At 44.2% G+C, this 27,104-nt stretch overlaps 1 protein-coding gene across 6 annotated transcripts in view; it reads left to right on the top strand.

The window, feature by feature from the left end:
• The window catches only part of cep112 (centrosomal protein 112), a 320,895-nt gene that overhangs the window by 59,234 nt on the left and 234,557 nt on the right, over positions 1 to 27,104 (top strand). For 5 of the 6 annotated variants that reach the window (XM_033044129.1, XM_033044127.1, XM_033044131.1 and 2 more), the window contains exons 5-6: positions 3,555 to 3,579; positions 22,591 to 22,668. In XM_033044129.1, coding sequence (XP_032900020.1) covers positions 3,555 to 3,579; positions 22,591 to 22,668 — 103 coding nt within the window. The remainder of the gene's footprint in view (positions 1 to 3,554; positions 3,580 to 22,590; positions 22,669 to 27,104) is intronic. The other variant, XM_033044128.1, reaches the window with a different exon arrangement.

The raw sequence follows: 27,104 nt of genomic DNA, 5'->3' as shown, positions 1-27,104 counted from the left end.
ATCATTTGACTTGCCAGACATATTTCAGTTATTAAATATAATATAACATTAACAGGGCTCGAAATTAATGGTTGCCCGGGTGCCATTGACCACCCAAAGTGCCGCTGGGCAACCTAAACGGCGAGTCATTTTGCCCGGCTTGGCACTGCAGATACTGGTTTATACCGAAGATAGACACAAAAAGCTGGAGTAACTCAGCGGGTCAGGCAGCAACTCTGGAGTAAAGGAACGTGACGTTTTGTGTCAGCGGCGGCTGTATTGCGGGGCAAAGATATTAGGTGTGGGGTGATGGAGCGAATGACGGGCCCGCACCCCCCAGCCCTGATAGCGGCCGCTGCTTGCCACTGCCAATGGCGCTTTCAAAAGAAACCCTCTCGCATGTCAAGGCCGGAGGGGGGGAGGGGGAGGCCTCCTTCTGCCTTCTGAAGCAGCTGCACCGAAGATCCTATAGCTTTAGGATCTTTGAGTGGCATCGCTCGGCCCCGCTGCTGGCGGAGGAGGGGAGGCGGTGGCGAGGAGATCCCAACAGCCCTCCCCCTCTCCCCTCTCCCCTCTCCCCCTCCCCCCTCTCCCCCTCTCCTCCCCTCCCTCCTCTCCCCTCTCCCTCCTCCCCCTCTCTCCCCTCTCCCCTCTCCTCCCTCTCCCCCTCTCCCCTCATCCCCTCTACCCCTCTCGCCCTCTCGTCCCTCTCTCAGTCCCTCTCCCCTCTCCCCTCCCGCCTGCCCATCTCCCTCTCCCCTCCCCCTCTCCCCTCTCCCCTCTCCCTCTCCTTCCCTCTCTCTCCCCTCTCTCCTCTCCACTCCCCCCTCTCCCTCCCCCCTCCCCCCTCCCCCCCCCCCCCATCCCCCTCCCCCTCCCCCCTCCCCCCTCCCCCCTCCCCCCCTCCCCCCTCCCCCCTCCCCCCATCCCCCCTCCCCCCACTCCCCCCTCCCACCCCCTCCCCCTCCCCTCCTCCCCCCTCTCCCTCTCCTCCCGCTCTCCCCTCTCCCTCTCTCCCCCTCCCCCTCTATCCCTCGCCCCTCTCCTCCCCTCCCCCCTCTCACCCTCTCTCGACAGCCTCTCCCCTCAGTCCCTCCCTCTTCCCCCCCTCTTCTCTCCCCTCCCTCCCCTCCCTCTCTCCTCCCCTCGCCCTCTCCCTCTCTCCTCCCCTCCTCCCTCCTCCCCTCCCTCCTCTCTCCTCCTCCCCTCCCCCTCCTCCTCCTCCTCCACCCCTCTCCTCCCTCCTCCCTCCCTCTCCCCTCTCCTCTCCCCTCTCCCCTCCACCTCCCCTCATCCTCCTCTCCCTCACCCCTCTCTCCTCGTTCCCCTCCTCTCTCCCCCTCTCCCTCTCTTCTCCTCTCTCTCCCTCTCTCTCTCCTCCCCCTCCTCTCCCTTCTCCGTCTCTCATCCCCTCTCCCTCTCTCCTCCCTCTCCCCTCTCCTCTCCCTCGTCTCCTCCGTCTCGATCGCCGCCTCTCCTCTCCCTCACTCTCAGTCCTCTCGGCTCCCCTCTCTCCCCTGCTCCTCCTGCCCTCCTCTCCCCTCTTCCTCACTCTCTCCCTCGTTCCTCCGCCTCTTCCTACTCCTCCAACTCCCTCTCTCACCTCTCGGCCTCCTCTTCGCCTTCTCGCCCTCTCCCTCAGTCCGGCTCTCTCCGCTCTCCCTCTCTCGAGCTGCAGTTCAAGCAAATCATCGTCCCCTCTCTCCCCCTGTCATCCGGTCTCTCGCCCGTCTCCCCCTCAAGTCCACCCTCTCCCTCTCACCTCAATCCGTCTAGCAACCCCTGTCCCGACTCTTCAAATCTACTCAGGCGGGGGGACCACCCCTCTCTCTCCCATCTCCTCCCTCCCTCAATTCTCGAGTGTCCCTCTCGTCTCCTCCTCTCTCACATGGTGACCGCACTCCACCTCTCTCTCCTCTCTCCTCTCGTCCTCTCTCGCATTCCGAGGGACACGGGTGTCTCAGGTTGTCGAGTCTCAGTCACGTCTCTCTCGGGACTCATCTCCGCGAGATTCCCGAGGTCCCCCCCCCTGAGCTCTGCGAAGAGTCACTCATGGCGACTCTCTCTCTCCTCACCCTCCCATCTCTACGGTCCTCAGGTCTTCTCTCTTCTCTCTCCGTCCCTCCTCTCTCCTCTCTCGTCTTCCTCTCTCCTCCTCCCCCGTCATCCATCCGGACTCTCCCCCTCCACGCCCTAGTCTCCTCTCCCCCCCCTTCCCATCAATCTGCACTCTCTCCTCTCTCTCTCTCTCCTCCCCCCTCTCCCCCCCTTCCCATCCATCCTGCACTTCTCCCCCCATTCAACACCACTGACATCCCCCGTGCTCTCCCCTCACAATTTTACATACGCCAACCAACACGTACTAATTCACTTGCCCCAATCCATTCCAAATCGATTGCCTTCTGAATTGTTCAATTGCTGCCGTTGACACGTTATTACAGAATTCATTTTAACGGCAAATCAATGCTCTTATATGGAGTATTAGTACTGTAGTTATTTATTGAGCAACATTCACAACTATACATTTGATTTATCCAGATTTTACTTCTACAGTTGGTCATATACATCACAAATTTGGTCAGGAGATATTTCAGTTGAAATTTTAACGTTAATTCTGAAGTGGGAATGATGGAAACAGCGTTTATCAAATTTTTTTTTAAATCTGGTGCGTTCAAACTGGGTATCTTCATTGCTGTTCACAACACATACATCTAAACTGAATGTCCGGTAATGTGGCGTTTTGACACCTTTAATCATATTACCAAAAGAACATTTGCTGCAGTTATGTCCTTTGGCCAGGATTTGGCCATCTCTTGTCAGTTAGTGTAATGTTTAACCAGTCAGATGGGTATAGCTGGTTTTAACAGCTATTATCATAAAATGCCTTTAGAAATTTCCTTGTAACCTGTATATTTTGTTATGGATAAATTATGTGGGAAGCGAGAGTGTTTCTGTACCAATAGCAATAACGACTCATGCTATTTTCGGTCCTTCACAGAAAACATGCTAGCATCAATCTGTAGTGTGCATGGTTAAGCATATATGTTACCATGGTCCAGGATTTATTGGCACAGGTTGATCATACACTGAATAATCCAACCACATTTTTGTTTGGAAGTGGAAAGAACTAATAGAAATCGCATTAATTGCAATGTGTAAAAAGAGTTGAGATACTGTATTATAATTTTGCTGCATGTCATTGTGGTATATATCATGTCTTGATTGGTGAATATGTTTAGTTTGTGACTTTATTTGAATTAGAAATAATATGTGAATACTTCATTGAGCATAATTCCGACTGGTAACTACGCACTTCGTCCGAGCACATTATCACACGCATCATGCAAACCGTCTTAAATGACCGCCTAAACTGTCATTTGGCAACCTAAAAAGCTGCCAAGGTTGCCCGGCTGGCAACAGGGAAAAAAAGTTAAGTGAGAGCCCTGAATTTAAGCTTAGATGTGATAATAATGTGATGCTTTTCTCAATAAGATAGTAATCATTACCCCCATGCTTCTGAGCTGCACATTTTGCATTCCTGAAATACTGATGGCTACTATTTTGTGTTGTTACAGGCGAAGACACACGTGCAATGGCAAGGTAACATTATGTTTGTGTTCAACAAGACCAGTGCATAGACTACATTTTAGAAACTATTTAACTAATTGTAAGATGAGCATGTGTAGGTGTTTAATTTCTAATGTAGGTTATTGCTTTTTTGGGGGTAATTTTGTTTGTATAAATAGTGAAAATATTAATTTCAAGTGATATAAGCATGCATGTTCATTACAGGCCGTCCATAGTTAAATTATTTACAGCATAAATATCCTATTTAATGTCAAATTAGTTTGATGTTTGATCAAAGTATATAGATGAAGGGAGGTGGCTTTATTCTACATATTATGTCAAGATCTTACTTTATCAAGTGAAATCTGAAGACAAAAATACCGATGGCATCCAATTGGATTTGGGTTGAAGTCATGAAGCCAAAATTGTACATTAGCAATTCTTCAAGTCTGAAAAATGCAAACTTTATTATTGAGGATAGCCTTTATTGTTTATGTTTACAATTTAAAAAAGTGCATTGTTTTCCAAACTATCTTAAGAAAAACACTTTGAATGTTGCAAACCTGAATTGAAAGCAAAAATTGCTGGATGTATATTGCAGATCCATAATAAAGGAAAAATATTGTTTCTGGTAAATCTGGCTTTCCAGAAGTTTCCCTTCATTTTGAAGAAGCTAGTTTTTACTCATAACAAGTGTTTCATTTCTAAGGACAATAGTTAAATGAATGTTTAGTTTAGTTTTTTTTAGTTTAGAGATACAGCGTGGAAACAGGCCCTTTGGCCCACTGAGTCCACACTGACCAACGATCCCCACACATTAACACACACAAGGGACAATTTACACATACATGGTAACCTACATACCTGTGCGTCTTTGGAGTGTGGGAGGAAACTGAAGATCTTGGAGAAAACCCACATGGTCATGGGGAGGGAAAAGGAGGAAACTGCTTTCGGTCACCTCCTCCACGAAGAGGCGACATTTTCCATGTCGCCTCCCTCGCAGCCTAACAGCATGGATTGGAGCGGCCTTTCCCGGAGTCGGGCCCAGAGCTTCAGCAGCGGGTGCGGCGTGGACTTTTCCATCGCAGAGCGACCGGTCCCTTGGTCGCCGGAGAGGAGTGTTCTGATCGCTGGCCTGGTGACTTTGACATCATGGGGCTGTGGTCTGCGTAGCTTCTAGGTGTGGCGTGGACTTGCCACCCAGAGTCTGGGATCCCTTGCCGGGGATCGCTGGAGAAGAGCGCCGGCCAGTGGCCTATAATATCCTGAAGCCACGGTCTCCGGTAGGAAAGTGCCGATTCGGGCGCTCCAAGTTGCGGAGTGCGTTTGATCATCCCGACGTCTGAGTTTGGATCATCCCGACGAGGAGGCCTGTACATCTGGCCGTCCGTAGCGGGCGTTGACGGAGGGTTTATGGCCCCGACCACAGATGAACAAAGGAGGAGGACTGTCTGAACTTTGTTGACTTCCACCGCAGTGAAGAATGCTGTGGTGGATGTATGTGTTAAATTCTATTGTGTATTGTGTGTTCTTTTTTTAAGTGTATCGGTGCTGGTAAATTCATTTCGCTGCACCTTCGTTGGTGAATGTGACGAATAAATTTGACTTTGACTTTGGAGAATGTACAAACTCCATACAGACAGCACCCGTAGTCGGGATCAAACCCGAGTCTCCGGCGCTGCAAGCACTGAAAGGGAGCTCTACCATGGCCGCCCCCGAATGTTGTGACACAGTTTTTGGTGAGATAGCTTCCTGTTGGATGGGAAATACAGCAAAGTAAAATTATGCCCTCCATTTCTGGACCTCATATTGTGTGTTAGAAATAATTTTCAGGCAGCTGAGAGAGATTAGACTGAAGGTGACAGTTATGTAGTTACCAATGAGCTTGTGTCTACAGTACAGAATTGTTAATAATGCAACAATAATTTGGAATTTTATGTCAAAAAATGAATACATGACTGTTGAAAGATTTGGGCCACAGAAGGAACTATCAATATTTTTCTAGTATGCACATTAGACACCATTCAACAATTAGGATTATAAAATAAATGGAAAAAAATATATCATATGAAGTAGAGCCATCTTATTGTACAATATAATTGATCATGCATTACAAAGTGAACCCATTCACAAGCAGATATTTAATTTCCTTAACGAGTGGGTTAAATTAGGATCATCTGCCATTGCCCGAAATTAATTCCACATGTTTGTTATGAGAATAAAAAGTAATTATTCCACACCCTAATCAGTTTGTTATGTAGAATGGAAAAAAAAGAACTTGCACAATAAACTGTCATTGGAATCTTCTAAATGTTCCAGTGTTTTTCATTCATTGTATTCTTTTTGATATGCGGTCACTGTTGTAATGAAGCAAATGTGGCAGCCCATCTGTACACTGCAAAATATCACCAACAATAGTCAGATGGTTTTAATATTTTTGGATGAGGGCTAAATATAGGTCTGAACACCAGGAGATCTTCATTAAAATGCCACGAGTTCTTTTACATTCTCCTGAGAGGGCAACAGGGCTTAGTTTAATGTTTCATTTGAAAGATAGCATTAAGAGTACAGCCTTCTTTTGCATTTCTGGACAGGAGATTGGCACAAAAGAACACGTTAACTCTTTACTCCTTTGCGCCTGTTCCTTCATAATTTATCTAGCTGAATTGTGACCTAAATTCATAAACCTATTTTTATACAATAGACAATAGGTGCAGGAGTAGGCCATTCGGCCCTTCGAGTAGGCCATTTTGGACTTTAATATTGTCATAATTAGTTTACCAAAAGTATTAATTTCAGATTTACTTACCCAAAATTGTTCTCAGTGCCTCAATAAATAATTTCATCATGATATTATTATGATTTTAGTTAAGGGAAGAGACTGGATCGGTTGTTTTCCATGGTACAGGGAAGCTGAGGGGTACATAATCTAGAGATACTAAAGGAAGGGCATAGATGTGGTAGGTCAAAATAAACCTTTCTCTCTAGGTGTCTAAAACTAGAGGACATTGGTGTATATAAGAGGATCTGAGGAGGAGCATGTTCACAAAGATGGTGGTTGGCATCTGGTAAAAACATTGAGTGGGTGGAGCATGCAGGTACCCTCAGCATTTAAGCAGTAAAATGCTCTGGGATTAGTATGGGCGGATATTTGATGGTTGGCGTGAACAAGCAGAGTTGAAGTGCTGTGTGACAAAGTGGGGGAAAGGTTACTGTGGATGGATACAAGTAAAACAGTGAGGTTGAAATCAGAACAACCACAAATTTATTAAATGGTGGAGCAGGACTGGACGGCCAAGTGGTCTATTTGTAACTCGTATTTTCTATGTGTGATTTGACATGCGAGCGACTCATGAACCCATGTTAATTCTCTCTGATCAGATCAAAATTGAGTTTTCTGTAATTTGTTTTGTAGTTGTAGACTCTGGTTACTAGGCTAACTGATTATTAATTCACTGCTTTCTCTTTCACCTTTCGTAATGAGCAGTGTGACATGTGCAATTTTCCCAATTGGCAAGATTTTTTTCTCAAATCAGGTAGTTTTTGGAAGATTATATTTAATGCATCTATACCTTTTCCAATTCAAAGCCCTGTCCCACTGTACGAGTTCATTCAAGAGCTCTCCCGATTTATTAAAAAAAATCAAACTCGTGGAAGCACGTCGAATGTATGTAGCGGTTGCGTTGGAGCTCGGGGACGTCTCTTAGCGGCTCGTAACGCTAACGGCAGGTACTCGGGAAACGCGGTAAGCTTGGGAAGACTCGTGAAGATTTTTCAACATGTTGAAATATGTCCACGAGAGCCCCGAGTACTGACGAGCGGCCATTACCGTAAATCTCCGAGTTCGAATCAGGGCAAACTCGGGAGAACTCTTGAATTAACTGGTACAGTCGGGACAGGGCTTTTAGTATTATTTCCTTGGGTTGTCTAATGTGCAATCCTTTACCCTCTTCTGCAAAATCTACGAAAACGTAATGATTTAACTTTCCTGCCATACCTTATTTTCACTTACATCACTGCCATTAAAAGTTTAAAGGAGGTTAACATTGATATTGATCCCCTCTCCCTTTTTGTCCCCTTTTAGAGTTGTATACCTTTTTTTCATTTTGGTTTCTCTGACCTTTTTATCTTTATAATTGCCAGAAATAATTTAATTTTTCTCTGAGTCTTACATTGTCCACTATCTTTTTGGGTGCCTATACATTTTTTGTCTAAAGACTCAAAGAGCAATATTGAATGGAAACAGCCCTTCGGCTCACCTCACCTCGTCCATGCCAACCAAAATGCCCTATCTACGAGAGATCCACTTGCCCACGTCCTATGACAGATTGCCCACGACAGATGGCACAATGGGCTAAGTGTTCGGCTGGCAACCGGAAGGTAACCGGTTCGAATCCCGCTTGGAGTGCATACTGTCGTTGTGTCCTTGGGCAAGACACTTCACCCACCTTTGCCTGTGTGTGAATGTGTGTGAATGTGTGTGAGTGATTGGTGGTAGTCGGAGGGGCCGTAGGCGCAGATTGGCAGCCACGCTTCCGTCAGTCTGCCCCAGGGCAGCTGTGGCTACAGAAGTAGCTTACCACCACCGAGTGTGACTGAGGAGTGAATGAATAATGCGATGTAAAGCGCCTTGAGTATTAGAAAGGCGCTATATAAATCCCATCCATTATTATTATTATTATTAAACCTTTCCGATCCGTGTATGTGTGCAAATGATTTTTAACTGTTGATGTTAGTCAACTGTTCAAAGTCTCATCTTTGGAGGTGAGAATGATACTGCCAACCTCAAAGTCTGTGTATTTAAATGTTTTTGATCACTTCATACAGTTATGTAATGGCCAGTACTGGTGACTATTCCGTCCATGTCCATACCAGCTCCCTACCAGAGCAATTCATTATTTCCATCCATCAGCTTTTCAAACTTTCGCCATGTATGTATAATTTTCTCTTGAAGATTAGCAGAACCTAACCACTACATCTGCAGGCAGTGCTTTCCAGATTTGCATCTATTAAAAAAAATGTTTATTCTCATTTCACACTTAGTTCTCTTTGCCCATTATCTTATTCATGTGGTCTTGTTCTTTGACCCTCGATCAAAACATAGAAACATAGAAAATAGCTGCAGGAATAGGCCATTCAATATGATCATGGCTGATCATCCAACTCAGTATCCTGTACCTGCCTTCTCTTCAAAAGGCACAACCCACTCTATCCAGACCATATACTACTATCAAATTTTCTTTCACCAATACAGGTACCAGCCTTTACAATCTCCCCTTTTTAACTGAATATATCAGGAACCATTCTCCTGAATCTTCTCTGGAGTCTATCCAATGCCCTTTACATCCCATAATATGACGACAAGAATTACGTGCAATCTCCATCCGAGGATGGACCAGTGTTTTATGGCTCTCTTGTGGCACCTTGTCAAAACGATGTGCATTTACACCATATAAACTGCATTACCCGTATCTCTATCGACCAATGCATCAAAACATGTAGACTCCTACACGCTCAAATTATTCCTTCCACTCCGCTGCAAGTAAGAATTTCATTGTTCCCGTTTCGGTAAATATGATAATTAAACATTCTTGATGCTCTCTTGACTCTTCGTAGAACTTACTGCACAAGCCTTTGAAGGTGGAATATCCAAAATAACATGTTCTTGCTATTTTTAAATGTAATCATTGCTGTATAAGGAGCAAGGAAATCTAAGGTAGACAGACACACAATGCTGGAGTAACTCAGCGGATCAGGCAGCATCTATAGAGGAAGAGGATAGGTAACATTTCGGGATGGAACCCTTCAGTAGGAAATCTAAGCAGTTATTTCTTCTGCTGGGGTTTATGTGATAATTCTCAGGATATGGGAATTATTGCTTGGATTCACTTATCTCGTTACCCCACTCTTCTGTCTATATCTACATATACATATATATATATTTTCATGTAATGTGATTTGCATGTAATGTGGTGGGTATATATAAAGAGCTGCCAGAGGAAGTAGTTGAGGCAGGTCGATAACCTTGAGAATAATTCTTCAACCGTGGGAGCCTGCGGACTTTAACATTGCGGACTCTGGTTAGAGACCGAATTCGGGAGCTCCAAGCCACAGGAGCTTCGACCGCCCTGACTGCGGACGGTTCGACTGATCCGACCTCAGGAGAATGAATGAGGAATAAGATTGGACTTTATTGCCTTCCATCAAAGTGAGGAACGTGGGGAATCCGCTGTGGTGGATGTTTATGTTAACTTTTACGTGGTTGTGTGTCTTGGTGCTTTTTTTTTTAGTATGGCTGTATGGTAATTCGGATTTCACTGTACCTTAATTGGTACATGTGACAATAAACTGACCTTGAAGGAGGGGGTGGATGGTAATCAACAGCAGGTCTCCTCGCTTCTGTCTAACCTCCTGGCAGTAGATTTCCTGGAATCTGCTGCCAACATTTTATTCCAAGTTATTTGATTAACTAAACCCTAGATGCCCTTCTCGATTTGAACTTTCATCTCATAATTGTTCCAGAGACCTGAATTACTTATGTTCTGACATCTACTGTTCAATCTTATTTACCAATTATTTGCTCAATTTTCTGCTTTTCATTTGGCCTTTAAGTCTTTGTATACTGTGTCCATTTGTGTTCTCATAAACTTCATTTTCATTTAGCTTTAAGAGCCCTAATTCTGGCGAGGCTTGTTTCTATTGCAACTGATATATTTTGAGCGACGCCTGTATCCAAGATGCAAATTGATTCTGTTATGGGTGAGAAACGATATGTGTAGGATATTGATTGAAGTTTATTTGAATATTCCCTTTTGAATCATGACATATTTCAGTACCTTTCAGAAATGTGGAACGAGTAAGCTGTTTTGCCCTTAAACTGTTCATCATCCAGGTCGTTAAATAGCTTGGACTTCTGCGTCGACCCCGTTTCATCCACAGAGGCTCTCGGCGCAGGCGTGTTTGCTTCAACCACGGACATTCCATTCCATCCATCTGCTCACTACCACGCTCTGCCCCCCCTCACCCGCGTCACCCCCCATCCCAGCTGACCGCACACACTGTCAACTGGGACAACCTCAGATCTCTCCAGCCTGCCCCCATCCCTCCACCCTCTCATAATGCCAACTTTGCCCTCCTCAACACCAGGTCGCTCAACAACAAAGCCCTTGCCCTCCATGAACTAATCCTTGACAACACTCTGGACTTCCTTCTGCTCACTGAGACCTGGCAACAACCCAATGTCTTCTTCTCCCTCAATCAAACATCCCCACCTGGATTTAATTACATTTCCAAACCCCGCCCCTCCCGCCATGGAGGTGGCCTCGCTGTTATTTTTAACCAGAATTTTCGTATCACTGAACTCACCCTCCCCCCAGTAGCATCATTTGAATACCTCGCCTTCAAAGCCCTTTCCTCCATGACAGTCATCCTCATTTACCGGCCACCTAAACCAAACCCCTCCTTCCTATCTGACTTCACTGAACTCCTCACACTTGCCTCATCCCTCTCCCCATGTCTGCTGCTACTTGGTGACTTAAATATTCACATGCACTCCCCCACCTGCAAGCTTGCATCTGAATTCGCCTTTTTACTGGATAACTTCTCTCTCACTCAGCACGTCACCTTTCCCACCCATGACAAAGGTCACATCCTTGACCTGGTCTGCTCCACAAATCAACCGGTACTCGACCTCCATCCTTGCCTCTTCCCCCTCTCTGATCATAAGCTTATACGGTTCACCATCCCCTCTCCGACACCTCGCCCCCGCTTCCTCCGAGAAATCACCTTCCGTAATCTAAAATCCATTGATTCCCACCATCTCTCTGACCTGCTCTCCACCACTCTCCCCCTGGACTCAACCCCCATCTCACCTGATGATCTCACAAACCATCTCAACTCCACCTTGTCTACCTCCCTCAACACTCTGGCCCCCCTCAAAACAAGAACCGTAACTTTCAACACATCTTCACCCTGGTACACACCTGCATTTCGTAAACTGAAACAGACTGGTCGCCAACTCGAACGACTTATAAAGAAATCATCTCTCACAGTCCACCTTGAAGCTTACAAACTCCACCTCACTGACTACAAAGCTGCTCTCATTGCTGCAAAATCTGCCTACCTCTCCTCCATATTCACCGATCCCTGCCTAAACCACAGAACCCTCTTCTCCACAGTGAGCAACCTCCTCAAGCCTCGAGCCAACACTCTCCCTACCTCTACTCCGGATCTCTGCAACTCATTCCTCCACTTTTTCGCTGATAAAATCAGCACCATCTATCAATCTTTATCCCCTGTACCCGACTCCCCAGCATCTACTCCACCACCTACCAAGGCCCCTCCTTTCAACATCTCCACTGACCTCCTTACCCCTCCTCCACACTGCTTCCTCTCCCAGTTTGACCTGGTCACCCCTATTGAAATCTCCAAACTCATCAGCTCTTCCAAACCCACTACCTGCTCCCTCGACCCTCTCCCCACTCCCCTGTTGAAGTCCTGCCTCCCCGTTCTCTGCCCCTACCTCACTAATCTCTTCAACTCCTCATTGTCCCAAGGAATTGTCCCCTCCGCTTTCAAAACTGCTGCCGTTACACCAATCTTAAAGAAACCTGGTCTTGGTCCCTCCTCTCTCATTAACTACCGCCCAATCTCAAACCTCCCCTTTCTTTCAAAAACCCTGGAGCGTATCGTTGCGTCGCAACTTCATTCCCACCTCCTTGCGTATAACCTACTTGAACCCCTCCAATCTGGCTTTCGCCCCCTCCATAGCTCAGAAACTGCTCTCCTCAAAGTCCTCAACGACCTCCTCACCTCTGCTGACACTGGTTCCCTGAACATCCTCATCCTCCTCGACCTGAGCGCAGCCTTCGATACAGTGAACCATAACATCCTGCTCACCAGACTCAAAGACCTCGGCATTGAAGGCTCTGCACTCAGCTGGCTCCGTTCCTACCTTTACAACAGATCCCACTTCATCTCTCTCCACAACCACACCTCTGCTACAGCCGCAGTCACTCAAGGCGTTCCCCAAGGCTCCGTACTCGGCCCCCTCCTCTTCATCATCTACATCCTCCCCCTTGGTCAGATACTCCGCCACTTCAATCTGGACTTCCACTGTTACGCTGATGACACCCAGATCTACCTTGGCACCAAATCCCCCCACAACCCCCCACTCTCCCATATCAACTCCTGTTTGTCAGCTATAAAAACCTGGATGCAACATAATTTCCTCAAACTCAACAGCGATAAGACAGAATTCCTCCTCATAGGCTCCAAAGCCACACTCAGCAAAATCAATAACCCCACTCTCACCATCGACGGCACCACTGTCTCCCCATCTCCCCAGGCCCGCAACCTTGGCGTGATCTTTGATTCCACCCTCTCCCTTGAGCCTCACATCCGCCATGTCATTAAAACCTCCTTCTTTCATCTCCGCAACATCGCCAAACTCAGACCCTCTCTCACACCGCCCGCTGCTGAAAGACTCATCCATGCCTTCATCTCCTCCCGACTGGACTATTGCAACTCACTTCTCCTTGGCATCAGCTCCACCTACATCAACCGACTCCAACTGGTCCAGAACGCAGCCGCCCGACTCATCACCCATACCAAATCCTGGCATCACATCACTCCAGTCCTCAAACAACTTCACTGGCTTCCCATCTCCCACTGGATCACCTACAAAATCCTGATCCTCACCTACTGACCTCCTTACCCCTCCTCCACACTGCTTCCTCTCCCAGTTTGACCTGGTCACCCCTATTGAAACGGGACCTGAACGTGTGGCTGAGGAACTGGTGCACGGGGCAGGGATTTAGATTCTTAGATCACTGGGATCTGTTTTGGGGTAAGGGGGAACTGTACAAAAGGGACGGATTGCATCTTAACAGGTGTGGGACCAGCATTCTGGCAGGCAGGTTTGCCACTGCTACACGGGAGGTTTTAAACTGAATAAGGGGGGAGGGGTGTCGAATGGGCTAGTGGAGGATGGAGTTAAAGGGAAAGGGTTTCTTAAATGTGTGAGCGTAGAGACAGAGGGGTGTAAAATGAGGGTAGAAGCAATAGGTAGCAAGGTGAAAAGTAAAAGTGGCAGGCCGGAAAATCCAGGGCAAAAATCAAAAAGGGCCACTTTTCAACAAAATTGTATAAGGGGTAAGAGTGTTGTAAAAACAAGCCTGAAGGTTTTGTGTCTCAATGCAAGGAGCATTCGTAATAAGGTGGATGAGTTGAATGTGCAGATAGCTATTAATGACTATGATATAGTTGGGATCACGGAGACATGGCTCCAGGGTGACCAAGGCTGGGAGCTGAACATCCAGGGATATTCAATATTCAGGAGGGATAGAGAGAAAGGAAAAGCAGGTGGGGTAGCGTTGCTGATTAGAGAGGAGATTAACGCAATGGAAAGGAAGGACATTAGTTTGCAGGATGTGGAATCGGTATGGGTAGAGCTGCGAAACACTAAGGGGCAGAAAACGCTGGTGGGTGTTGTGTACAGGCCACCTAACAGTAGTAGTGAAGTTGGAGATGGTATCAAACAGGAAATTAGAAATGCGTGCGACAAAGGCAAAACCGTTATAATGGGTGACTTCAATCTACATATAGATTGGGTGAATCAAATTGGCAGGGGTGCTGAGGAAGAGGATTTTTTGGAATGTATGCGGGATAGTTATCTAAATCAACATGTAGAGGAACCAACGAGAGAGCAGGCTATTTTAGACTGGGTATTGAGTAATGAGGAAGGGTTAGTTAGCAGTCTTGTTGTACGTGCCCCCTTGGGCAAGAGTGACCATAATATGGTTGAGTTCTTCATTAGGATGGAGAGTGACATTGTTAATTCAGAAACAATGGTTCTGAACTTAAAGAAAGGTAACTTTGAGGGTATGAGACGTGAATTGGCCAAGATTGACTGGCAATTAATTCTAAAAGGGTTGACGGTGGATATGCAATGGAAGACATTTAAAGACTGCATGGATGAACTACAAAAATTGTTCATCCCAGTTTGGCAAAAGAATAAATCAGGGAAGGTAGTGCATCCGTGGATAACAAGGGAAATCAGGGATAGTATCAAAGCGAAGGATGATGCGTACAAATTAGCCAGAAAAAGCAGCATACCGGAGGACTGGGAGAAATTCATAGACCAGCAGAGAAGGACAAAGGGCTTAATTAGGAAAGGAAAAATAGATTATGAAAGAAAACTGGCAGGGAACATAAAAACTGACTGCAAAAGTTTTTATAGATATGTGAAAAGAAAGAGATTAGTTAAAACAAATGTAGGTCCCTTGCAGTCAGAAACGGGTGAGTTGATCATGGGGAACAAGGATATGGCGGACCAATTGAATAACTACTTTGGTTCCGTCTTCACTAAGGAAGACATAAATAATCTGCCGGAAATAGCAGGGGACCGCGGGTCAAAGAAGTTGGAGGAATTGAGTGAAATCCAGGTTAGCCGGGAAGTGGTGTTGGGTAAATTAAATGGATTAAAGGCCGATAAATCCCCAGGGCCAGATAGGCTGCATCCCAGAGTACTTAAGGAAGTAGCTCCAGAAATAGTGGATGCATTAGTAATAATCTTTCAAAACTCTTTAGATTCTGGAGTAGTTCCTGAGGATTGGCGGGTAGCAAACGTAACCCCACTTTTTAAGAAGGGAGGGAGAGAGAAAACGGGGAATTACAGACCAGTTAGTCTAACATCGGTAGTGGGGAAACTGCTAGAGTCAGTTATTAAAGATGGGATAGCAGCACATTTGGAAAGTGGTGAACTCATTGGACAAAGTCAGCATGGATTTACAAAAGGTAAATCATGTCTGACGAATCTTATAGAATTTTTCGAGGATGTAACTAGTAGCGTGGATAGGGGAGAACCAGTGGATGTGGTGTATCTGGACTTCCAGAAGGCTTTCGACAAGGTCCCACATAAGAGATTAGTTTACAAACTTAAAGCACACGGCATTGGGGGTTCAGTATTGATGTGGATAGAGAACTGGCTGGCAAACAGGAAGCAAAGAGTAGGAGTAAACGGGTCCTTTTCACAATGGCAGGCAGTGACTAGTGGGGTACCGCAAGGCTCAGTGCTGGGACCCCAGCTATTTACAATATATATTAATGATCTGGATGAGGGAATTGAAGGCAATATCTCCAAGTTTGCGGATGACACTAAGCTGGGGGGCAGTGTTAGCTGTGAGGAGGATGCTAGGAGACTGCAAGGTGACTTGGATAGGCTGGGTGAGTGGGCAAATGTTTGGCAGATGCAGTATAATGTGGATAAATGTGAGGTTATCCATTTTGGTGGCAAAAACGGGAAAGCAGACTATTATCTAAATGGTGGCCGACTAGGAAAAGGGGAGATGCAGCGAGACCTGGGTGTCATGGTACACCAGTCATTGAAAGTGGGCATGCAGGTGCAGCAGGCAGTGAAGAAAGCGAATGGTATGTTAGCTTTCATAGCAAAAGGATTTGAGTATAGGAGCAGGGAGGTTCTACTGCAGTTGTACAGGGTCTTGGTGAGACCACACCTGGAGTATTGCATACAGTTTTGGTCTCTAAATCTGAGGAAGGACATTATTGCCATAGAGGGAGTGCAGAGAAGGTTCACCAGACTGATTCCTGGGATGTGAGGACTGTCTTATGAAGAAAGACTGGATAGACTTGGTTTATACTCTCTAGAATTTAGGAGATTGAGAGGGGATCTTATAGAAACTTACAAAATTCTTAAGGGGTTGGACAGGCTAGATGCAGGAAGATTGCTCCCGATGTTGGGGAAGTCCAGGACAAGGGGTCACAGCTTAAGGATAAGGGGGAAATCCTTTAAAACCGAGATGAGAAGAACTTTTTTCACACAGAGAGTGGTGAATCTCTGGAACTCCCTGCCACAGAGGGTAGTCGAGGCCAGTTCATTGGCTATATTTAAGAGGGAGTTAGATGTGGCCCTTGTGGCTAAGGGGATCAGAGGGTATGGAGAGAAGGCAGGTACGGGATACTGAGTTGGATGATCAGCCATGATCATATTGAATGGCGGTGCAGGCTCGAAGGGCCGAATGGCCTACTCCTGCACCTAATTTCTATGTTTCTATGTTTCTACAAAGCCCTCCACCATCTGGCCCCCCCATATCTCATTGACCTCCTCTCCCCCTACCAACCCTCACGGTCCCTCAGATCCACATCAGCCGGTCTCCTCTCCATCCACAAGTCCAACCTCCGCAGTTTTGGGGACAGAACCTTCTCCAGGGCAGCTCCCAGGCTCTGGAACTCCCTCCCCCAACTGATCCGCAATTCCGTGTCCCTCACCATCTTCCAGTCCCGCCTCAAGACCCATCTCTTCACCTCTGCCTATCCTTAGCCCCACGTCCCCGTCCCTTTTCATCTGTGCATTAATTGCCTCATACTGTGTTTTGTATTGAATTCTGTCTTTACTTTGTGTACTAGTCATGTCTCTACTATTTATTTCATTCCCCTTACATGTTTTTCCTCTACATGGTCAATTTTTGTAAGGTGTCCTTGAGACTCTTGAAAGGCGCCCATAAATAAAATTTATTATTATTGTTATTATCATCCAGAAAGATAATTGTTGACAAGAGACCTAACTATGCTTCAAACTTGTCCCCTCATTCTCTGATCGACTATGCTTCAAACTTGTCCCCTCATTCTCTGATCGTGACTTAAAAAATCATAGTTTGTCTGAAGAAGGCTTTCGGCCCGAAAGGTTGCCTATTTCCTTCGCTCCATAGATGCTGCTGCACCCGCTGAGTTTCTCCAGCATTTGTGTCTACCTTAGATGTTCCAGTATCTGCAGTTCCTTCTTAAACGAATAGTTTGTCAAAGGTTTGTTCTTGAACCTAGGTTGATATACATGCTACAAATTTCCTCTGGAGATTTGAGTAGTATAGAATTTCATTTTGCTAGCCAGAGCTCAAAAGAATGGACATTGTGTTAACCAAAGCAAACTTTCAAGCTGTCATATACATTTTTTTTGTCTGTAGATTGGTGAAATGCAAAATCTTGCAGTTTTGGCACTCCTCTGAAGTGGTTGATTGGAACCAACATTTGCCAAACTTGTGGTATCAGATTTCCTCCCTTTTGGTCTACATTTTTTGTTTGTATTGTTTATTTCATTTTCATGCCAAATTTATTTTCAGATGTTTCTCTTGTGAATCCTTGCTTCCTTCACAAGTCATTGAGTCAAAGAGTGATACAGTGTGGAAACAGGCACTTCGGCCCAACTCGCCCACACCGGCCAACAATGTCCCAGCTACAATAGTCCCACCTGCCTGCGCTTGGTCCATATCCCTCCTAACCTGTCCTATCCATGTACCTGTCTAACTGTTTCTTAAACAATGGGATAGTCCCAGCCTCATCTACCTCCTCTGGTAGCTTGTTCCCTACACCCACCACTAGAATATGTGAAAAAGTTACCCCTTGGATTCTTATTGAATCTTTTCCCCTTCACCTTGAACCTATGTCCTCTGGTCCTCGATTCCCATACCCTGGGCAAAAGACTCTGCATCTACCCGATCTATTCCTCTCATTGGTCTTTGATTTTCTTTTTCTCTGTGCTTCTAAGCTGTGTGTTATTCTTTTCTGAATTTATTTCTGACACCTGTAGGGTTTTGATGTTTTCCTTTGGGTATATGCTGTTTATTATCAATTTTCATTGAAAGTTTACCCAACTTCTTCACTTTGCTGGGTTTGGTTTATGTATATTCCATGTACTTCAACTCTGTTGGAGCAGTGAATTCAGCAATAGTTCCTGCAACAGTAACTAGACATTTTGAGTAGAAATGATTAAAGGAACAGTGGAGCAGGGCAGAGAATTAATGGGAAAAGGGGACGCCATGGCTGCAGCTGCACACACACATTTCATTCAAAGCTCGGATTTTAGAATGATTCTTGAAGATAATTCTCGTAATTGGAGCATTTCTGCTTACTAGAATATCTGTTTCTAGGAAGGTAATTGACGAAGCAATTTGGCTTTTTTAAATCTGGTGAAACTCCGGAACAATCCGTTGCTTTGGTGCTGAGGTCAGGGAAGTCTAGGAGTGAGAATTATGCGTTCTGAAGGGAGAGGGAGAACAGCCGGCGGGTGTTGTATATGTTAGTGCTAATGGCACGGGTGGAAAGAAGGATGAGGTCTTGCAGAGTGAATTTAGAGGGTTAGGTTGAAGGACTAAAAATATAGATTTCCAGCCAACTAATCACAGGATGGTGCGGGTAGGATGTCTTTTGGTACTTGGATGAGATCTGGTCAAGAAGGCAGAAGCCAGTTTCTGACGAAGACCCCAGGAAGACAGTTGAACGGGAGATTGAAAATGTTGGCGAAGACTGGCCAGTTGATTGGTGCACAGTTTCAGAACCCGTCCAGGGATTCCATCGGGGTTGTCCACTCTTCAAGTGTTTTGCCTTGTTAAAGCAGGTATGACTTCTGCCATTGAGATTTGTAGGACAGAGCCAGTGGAGGATGGGTGCACTTACAGTGCCCTCCATAATGTTTGGGACAAAGACCCATCATTGATTTATTTGCCGCTGTACTCCACAATTTGAGATTTGTAATTTTAAAAAAATCACATGTGGTTAAAGCGCACATTGTCAAATTTTAATAAAGGGTAATTTTATACATTTAGTTTCACCATGTAGAAATTACAGCTGTTTTATACATAGTCCCCCCATTTCAGGACACATGGCTTCACAGGCGTTTGTAATTGCTGAGGTGTGTTTGATTGCCTCCTTAATGCCTCCTTAAGAGGGCTCTCAGCACCTAGTCTTTCCATCACCTTTGGAAACGTTTATTGCTGTTTATCAACATGAGGACCAAAGTTGTGCCAATGAAAATCAAAGAAGCAATTATGAGACTGAGAAACAAGAATAAAACTGTTAAGGGCCTGTCCCACTTACGCGACTTTTTCGGCGACTGCCGGCACCTGTCATAGGTCGTTACAGGTCGCCGAAATTTTTTAACATGTTGAAAATCCAGCGGCGACCAGAACAAGGTATGACTCTTTGGGCGACTACTCACGACCGTACAGGCTTCACCCTGCGACATGTCGCCTGGGTGTCGCCTGTATGGTCGTGAGTAGTCTCCTAGTCACCCAGAGAGTCGTAGTGCCTCTCTGGTCGCCGCTGAATTTTCAACATGTTGAAAATTATCAGCGACCTATGACGGGTGCCGGCAGTCGCTGAAAAAGTCGCGTAAGTGGGACAGGCCCTTTAGAGACATCAGCCAAACCTTAGGCTTACCCAAATCAACTGTTTGGAACATCATTAAGAATATAGAGAGGACTGGTGAGCTTACTAATAGCAAAGGGAATGGCAGGCCAAGGAACACCTCCACAGCTGATGACTGAAGAATTCTCTCTATAATAAAGAAAAAAACCCAAACACCTGTCCGACAGATTAGAGCCTCTTTGACTCCTCTTCAGGAGTCAGGTGTGGATTTGTCGATGACTACTGTCTGCAGAAGACTTCATGAACAGAAATACAGAGGCTACACTGCAAGATGCAAACCACTGGTTAGCTGCAAAAATAGGATGACCGGGTTACAGTTTGCCAAGAAGTACGTAAAAGAGCAACCACAGTTCTGTAAAAAGGACTTGTGGACAGATGTGACGAAGATTAACTTATATCAGAGTGATGGCAGGAGCAAAGTATGGAGGAGAGAAGGAACTGCCCAAGATCCAAAGCATACCACCTCATCTGTGAAACACGGTGGTGGGGGTGTTATGGCCTGGACATGTATGACTGCTGAAGGTACTGGCTCACTTATCTTCATTGATGATACAACTGCTGATGGTAGTAGCATAATGAATTCTGATGTGTATAGACACATCCTATCTGCTCAAGTTCAAACAAATGCCTCAAAAATCATTGGCCGGCAGTCATTCTACAGCAAGACAAAGATACAAAACAGAAGCATCTGCAGTTCCTTCTTAAACACGATACAAAACAGAAGATGTCTGAAGAAGGGTTTTGACCCAAAACGTTGCCTATTTCCTTCGCACCATAGATGCTGCCTCAGTCGCTGAGTTTCTCCAGCATTTTTGTCTACCTTCGATTTTCCAGCATCTGCAGTTCCTTCTTAAACAATGTTCCAAAACATACTGCTAAAGCAACAAAGGAGTTTTTCAAAGCTAAAAAATTGTCAATTCTTGACTGGCCAAGTCAATCACTTGATCTGAACCCAACTGAGCATTACTTTTATATGCTGAAGAGAAAACTGAAGGCGACTAGCCCCCAAAACAAGCATAGGCTAAAGATGGCTGCAATACATCTGGCAGAGCATCACCAGAGAAGACATCCAGCAACTGGTGATGTCCATGAATCGCAGATTAAAAAAAAAAAAAATTTTAATTATTTTTATTAGAAGCAGTGTACAAAAGTATAAACCGCGGCATATGACATAATACATTTATTGTACAGCTTCAATTTTAATTTTTAGTTAAGATGAAATAGAAAAAGATAAAAAGCAAGAAAGAGAGAAAATGAAAGAGAAAGTGAATGTGTAAGAATAGAACCCCTAGACTACCAAATAGGTGTAGTCGAAGAGTGAGTAAGTAAAAGAAATGAGAAAAACGTAAAGGAATAAAAAGACAAAAACAGAAAGAAAAACAAAAAGTGATGATATACCTGCTTCATATCTCTCCCCACCCATCACCCAACCCGTAAGTCGGTTTAATTCCGAAGTTGTGTTGCACCATACTATCCTTGTAATGAATCAATGAATGGAATCCATGTCTTCGAAAATTGCTCTGGTTTTCCTGCTAAGACAAGTCTCAGATTTTCAAGATGTAGCGTCTCAGACATGTTTGTAATCCACATTTTAAGAGTAGGGGCAGATGCATTTTTCCAAAATTATGGCCTGATAACGGCGAAAAAACTAATACTTAAATGAATCGCAGACTTCAAGAAGTCATTGCATGCAAAGGAAATGCAACAAAATACTAAACATGACTACTTTCATTTACATGACATTGCTGTGTCCCAAACATTATGGTGCTCTGAAATGGGGGGACTGCATATAAACACTGCTGTAATTTCTATATGGTGAAACCAAAATGTATAAAAATGGCCTTCATTAAAATCTGACAATGTGCACTTTAACCACATGTGATTTTTTTCTATTACAAATCTCGAATTGTGGAGTACAGAGACAAATAAATAAATGATGGGCACTATGGATGGAGCTTTGTTTGCCTGTTCAAAACGGGCGTAAAAGGCATTAAGCTCATCTGGTAGAGATGTGTCGTTGCCGGGGATCGCGGCTCACTTTGGCTTTTAGCGCCACACAACATACTGATGAATCTTCTCTACACCGTCTCTGGCACTTTGGATCTTTCTCCAATGCACATTTTTCTCCAATGCGCGTGATTTCTGGGGCTCAACTGTTATTTAAGCATGATCAGGATATATGTTGGTGAGGAATATGGTTAATGCAGATAAATATGGTTGGATACATTGAACACAATCTAATTAAAGATAATAGGCTTAAAGTGACTAAGTGCTCTGTTCTCATTACTAAATGCATATTTATTTGATTTATTTAAAAATAAACTCAAATGCTGCTGTTATTGTGTCATGATGATTATACAATGACAATCGAGATAGAGGAAAAGATTGTTCCTGATATAATGTTCACTGTTTTGGTTTACTTTTACCAACGCATCTTTTCCTCTTCACTCTGTATTTACCCCTTTGCTCTTTCTGTTCTACTTGAGTTTGACTTGATTGTATTTCTATATAGTATTATCTGATCTGATTGGATAGCTTGCAAAGCAAAGCTTTTCACTGTACCTCCATACATGTGACGATAATAAACCTAAACCTAGATTGCTGAGAAAGATGAAGCTCCCCACACTGGAGTGGACAGTGGTACGAAAATACGCTGCTCAACTTGTTATCAGAAGTTAAGACTTTAGCTCATGCCCTCACTTCATTTTCATCAGTCTCTTTTGAAACTTTTATGTAGGATACATTTGGAGGGATTTTTTTATTCTCTCTGATACCTAAATTGTTGCTTGACAGTTGAATACAATTTTTTTTGGATTGTGTTCCCAGGTGGTTTCCGAACCCAGACCGGTTGCATCTTCTGATGACAGTGATTTTGAAGCAAGATTAAACAGTTGGAATCTTGGGGTATGTTCTGTTTGTCTGCTTTTGATTTTCATAACATATGCAGTATTCGCAAAACAAAAACAGGCCACTTGGATCATGTTAGCTTTTGTGCTCCTTCACAGTTCTTTCATCTAAGTCTATCATGGCTTCTATTGTTTTCCTTCTCATAGGTTTGTCCAGCTTTCCCTTTGAAAACCCATGCTAATTGCCTCAGCCCAGAGACTCGAGCCGGGCAAAGATATCTCTCTTAAATTCACTGTTTTTTTTTTTAACTCACTTGGATTTTCATCAACTCCCTAGTTCTGGGCTTCCTTGTATGTGGAAGATGTTTCTTCATGCTTACCTATGAAACTCTCCTTTTTTGTAATCTTAAACACCTCTATCATAACATCACTCGCTCCTCTCTTCTGAGCTGTCCCAGCTGTTAAAATTTCCGGTAGATATGACTTGAGTTCTGGTGTTGTGATGTAACTTTGTCTTCAGGGCTCTTATTTCCTTTTTATAATATGAACACCAGAATTATTTAGAGTATTCTAATGTGATTTTTTCCCCCCCATAAATTGTTTAGGTTGTCTTAGCTTTGTTGATTGTGACTATTACCTGACCATTCTGATCCAGAATATTTTTGTTGAATGGATTTCCAGCCAATGATTTCCTCCCATTGGAGACCTATTTACTCAGTTTGTGGTGCTATGTACTTTGTTTGTGAAGAAATTATACGTTGGACTTCCCTGATAATTATTTGTTTCTTGCAACTCCTAAAAATGATTGCTCCCTATTCTTTAGGGTGTCTCCTTCTTTTGATTTTTGTTCTCTTGAATCAAGTGCTTTTGTTATCAAGCACTCGCCGACAGAGGGTGCAGTTGAAGCATGGAGGGTGCATCGGAAGTCTCAGTTCTACCTCCATACAGCATTTATGTTAAGCATTTAATTATAGAATTTGTTGATTAAAACAAACACTTGCTTACACATTTCAATTTTGGGTTCAATAAAATTGATTTTTAAGTGTTTAATTATTTTTGACTCGTTTTGATTGATATTGCGTTCAGAACTGCAAACTTAAGTAATGACAAAGAGTTAAAATTTTCTTTAATTCTCGGAACTCGGACAGATTTCTGGTTTGTCATATAAATAGAATAGCCAATAGCTGCACAATAGCGTTGCAGTTCAGTGACTAACTCAATTGAGAATACAATATTAGTAATAAACAGATCAAAGGGAATACAGTCATCCCATATCCTTTAGTTGTGGCTTTGCATGAGAGCAAATAGATTGGTATTGGCTTCTACAAACTTCAAAGTGATTTCAGTAGTCAGTGAAGGAGACACCACAAACAGCTGCACCACTGAACTGCTCTGGGAAATTTACTGGACTACAGAGGCGCAGAAGGCTACAGCTGTTGTGAAAGTACATAAGAAAATTTGGATCTCTTTGCGACTTTTTATAATTGTATGTTTGGTTATTATGCTTAAAATATAATTGTCATAAAAAATACAACTAAACCCTGTCAGGCTTTAAACATATCCACCTAATTAAATAACATGGTGGCAACATTTAAAAAACAGAATTTGTGCCAGTGACAGTAAATCCTGGCAAGCAGTGGTGGGAGGGAAATTATTAATTCTCCGTTATCTGTCACAAAAAATTAATCTACTTTGCGAGAAAAGCAGTTTAAAGAGTCAACAACTAAATGAAATTGTCTGTCTGTACAAAAATACAAACAAATGCCAGGAGGCATAATCTCGTCAGTGTTCAAAGGATAGCAGTGAACAGCTTGAGCTTTGTTTTTGTGGTTTAGAATGGCAATTGAACTCTGATTAGAGGACAGATGTGACAGTCCTAGGCTTTCATTATTCTATGAATAAAAAAAATCATAAATGCTCATGATAGTAAATGTATGTGTTTTTAAGTACTCTCCTTGTTCTTTTAGTCTCTGCTGCACTTTTGTGAGTTCTGGCAGATGACAAACACCAATGGAACCATACCTTAGCAAATGCTGTAAGCCTTGGAAAAGGAATGGAGGAAACTGAATAGAAGCAAACACAAGACTCTTCAACAGACGTGCATTGTCATTTCCCGAATTCTGATGCCAAGGCGTGATTAAAAAAATTATATATATTCAGGTTGTCAGGTTCATGATTTTATCAATCTTAGGATAGATGGAGTTAGTTACCATCAAGTTCTCTCTCCATTGATGGCTAAGCCTTTAAGACTCTACTGTCAATTTCTGTCAAATCCTGGCTGAAGTCAGGATTGAGGTTCTGGAGATATTGCCATGAAGTCCTAATGCCACACCCTACTAGATACTCCACCAGGAACCGTAAAACTCGCAACTTCTACAACCTTGCAGGACGAGGATAGTAGATACATGGAAACACGTGTCACCTGCAGGTTCCTCTGGATCTCGTTCTTCATTGTCACTGTCTAAATCCTGGAGCCATTATGCAACAGTATTGCGAGTTGAAGGGAAAGCCGAGGACCCATGAACCTATCTTCAATGTCCGGACAGCAGTGGAGAGTCGACAGCTTCAAGTTAGGCGCACAGATCTGTACTGGGCCCAATACATTAGTTCAATTGCAAAGAAAGCTCACCAATGCTTTTACTTACACCTAAGTTTGAGAGGATTCAACATTTCACTGAATATCGAGGTTGCACAAGTGTACAGCGGTGAGCATACTGACTGGGTGCAGCATGGCCTGGTTCGCGTGGCTGCAGAAAATGGTGAACTTTGTCAGGTCCATCACGGGTATCGTGAAGGGACCTACAGGAAGCACTGCCTCAAAAAGGCAGCTAATATCGTCAAATACTGTCATCTGAGGCTCTCATCTCACTGCTGCCACTTGGAAGAAGGTATAGGAGCCTGAGAACTGTTACCTCCAAGTTCAAGATCAAACTGCTTCCTATCAACCATCAGGCTCTTGAACCAGTGCACAACCCTAATCGCAATCCTTCCTCAGCACCGAACTATGGACTCTTGTGCTATGTACTTTGATTCGCACTATTATGATCTGGTTCCCTTGTATAATTTGACTCATCCATGCCTTCATCTCCTCCCGATTGGACTATTGCAACTCACTTCTCCTTGGCATCAGCTCCACCTACATCAACCGACTCCAACTGGTCCAGAACGCAGCCGCCCGACTCATCACCCACACCAAATCCTGGCATCACATCACTCCAGTCCTCAAACAACTCTACTGGCTTCCCATCTCCCACCGGATCACCTACAAAATCCTGATCCTCACCTACAAAGCCCTCCACCATCTGGCCCCCCCATATCTCACTGACCTCCTCTCCCCCTACCAACCCTCACGGTCCCTCAGATCCACATCAGCCGGTCTCCTCTCCATCCACAAGTCCAACCTCCGCAGTTTTGGGGACAGAGCCTTCTCCAGGGCAGCTCCCAGGCTCTGGAACTCCCTCCCCCAACTGATCCACAATTCCGTGTCCCTCACCATCTTCCAGTCCCGCCTCAAGACCCACCTCTTCACCTCTGCCTATCCTTAGCCCCACGTCCCCCTCCCTTTTCATCTGTGCATTAATTGCCTCGTATTGTGTTTTGAATTGTATTCTGTCTTTACTTTGTGTACTAGTCATGTCTCTACTATTTATTTCATTCCCCTTACATGTTTTTCCTCTACCTGCTAAATTTTTGTAAGGTGTCCTTGAGACTTGAAAGGCGCCCATAAATAAAATTTATTATTATTATTATTATAATTGGTAATTTATTGTATTATTGATTATTCTATATCTATTGTTGTGCGTTGTGTTTAATATGCCTGTGATGTTGCAGCAACATAGAATTCATTGTGCTGGTCCTGGTGCATGTAACAATTAAATATTAACATCACCAAATACTCTATCAAACTTCCAAAGACAGTGGTGGAGAGCATACTGACTGTTTGCTTCACGGCCTGATTTGGTATTTCAAATGCTCAGGAATGAAGGAGGCTGTGACGAAGATGGGCATTGCTCAGTTTATCGTGAATATCAACTCATCAATGAAAGGATCTCCTGTAAGCACTGCCCCAAGAAGGCAGCTGACATCGTCAAAGACCCACACTATCCTGGCCACGCTCTCATCTCGTTGCTATTATCAGGAAGATGGTACTGAAGCCAGAGTAACTTTATCTCCAGGATCAAGAACTGCTTCTTCCTGTCAACCATCAGACTGTTGACCAACCACTTACCACAACCCTACCTCGGCACTGAACTATTATGGACGTTGCACAAAGGTCGCTCTATATGTTGACCTGCACTGTCATGGTCTGAATGACGTCAAGTAGCTGATAATCTTGTATATTTATTTGTGTTGTCACTTTTAATGTGTCTAAATCTGCAGCAAGTAAGAATTACATTGTTCCAGTTCCAATGCATTTGATAATTACTTTGCCAAATGGGTAGATCTACATTTCCCTATATTATACTCCTATATATATATATGTGTGTGTGTGTA

Source organism: Amblyraja radiata, chromosome 26 (assembly GCF_010909765.2).
Source record: "Amblyraja radiata isolate CabotCenter1 chromosome 26, sAmbRad1.1.pri, whole genome shotgun sequence".
In the NCBI taxonomy this organism is placed as follows: Eukaryota; Metazoa; Chordata; class Chondrichthyes; order Rajiformes; family Rajidae; genus Amblyraja; species Amblyraja radiata.
The sequence above is the reverse complement of the archived record's forward strand: the minus strand, read 5'-3'. Positions and strand labels throughout refer to the sequence as shown.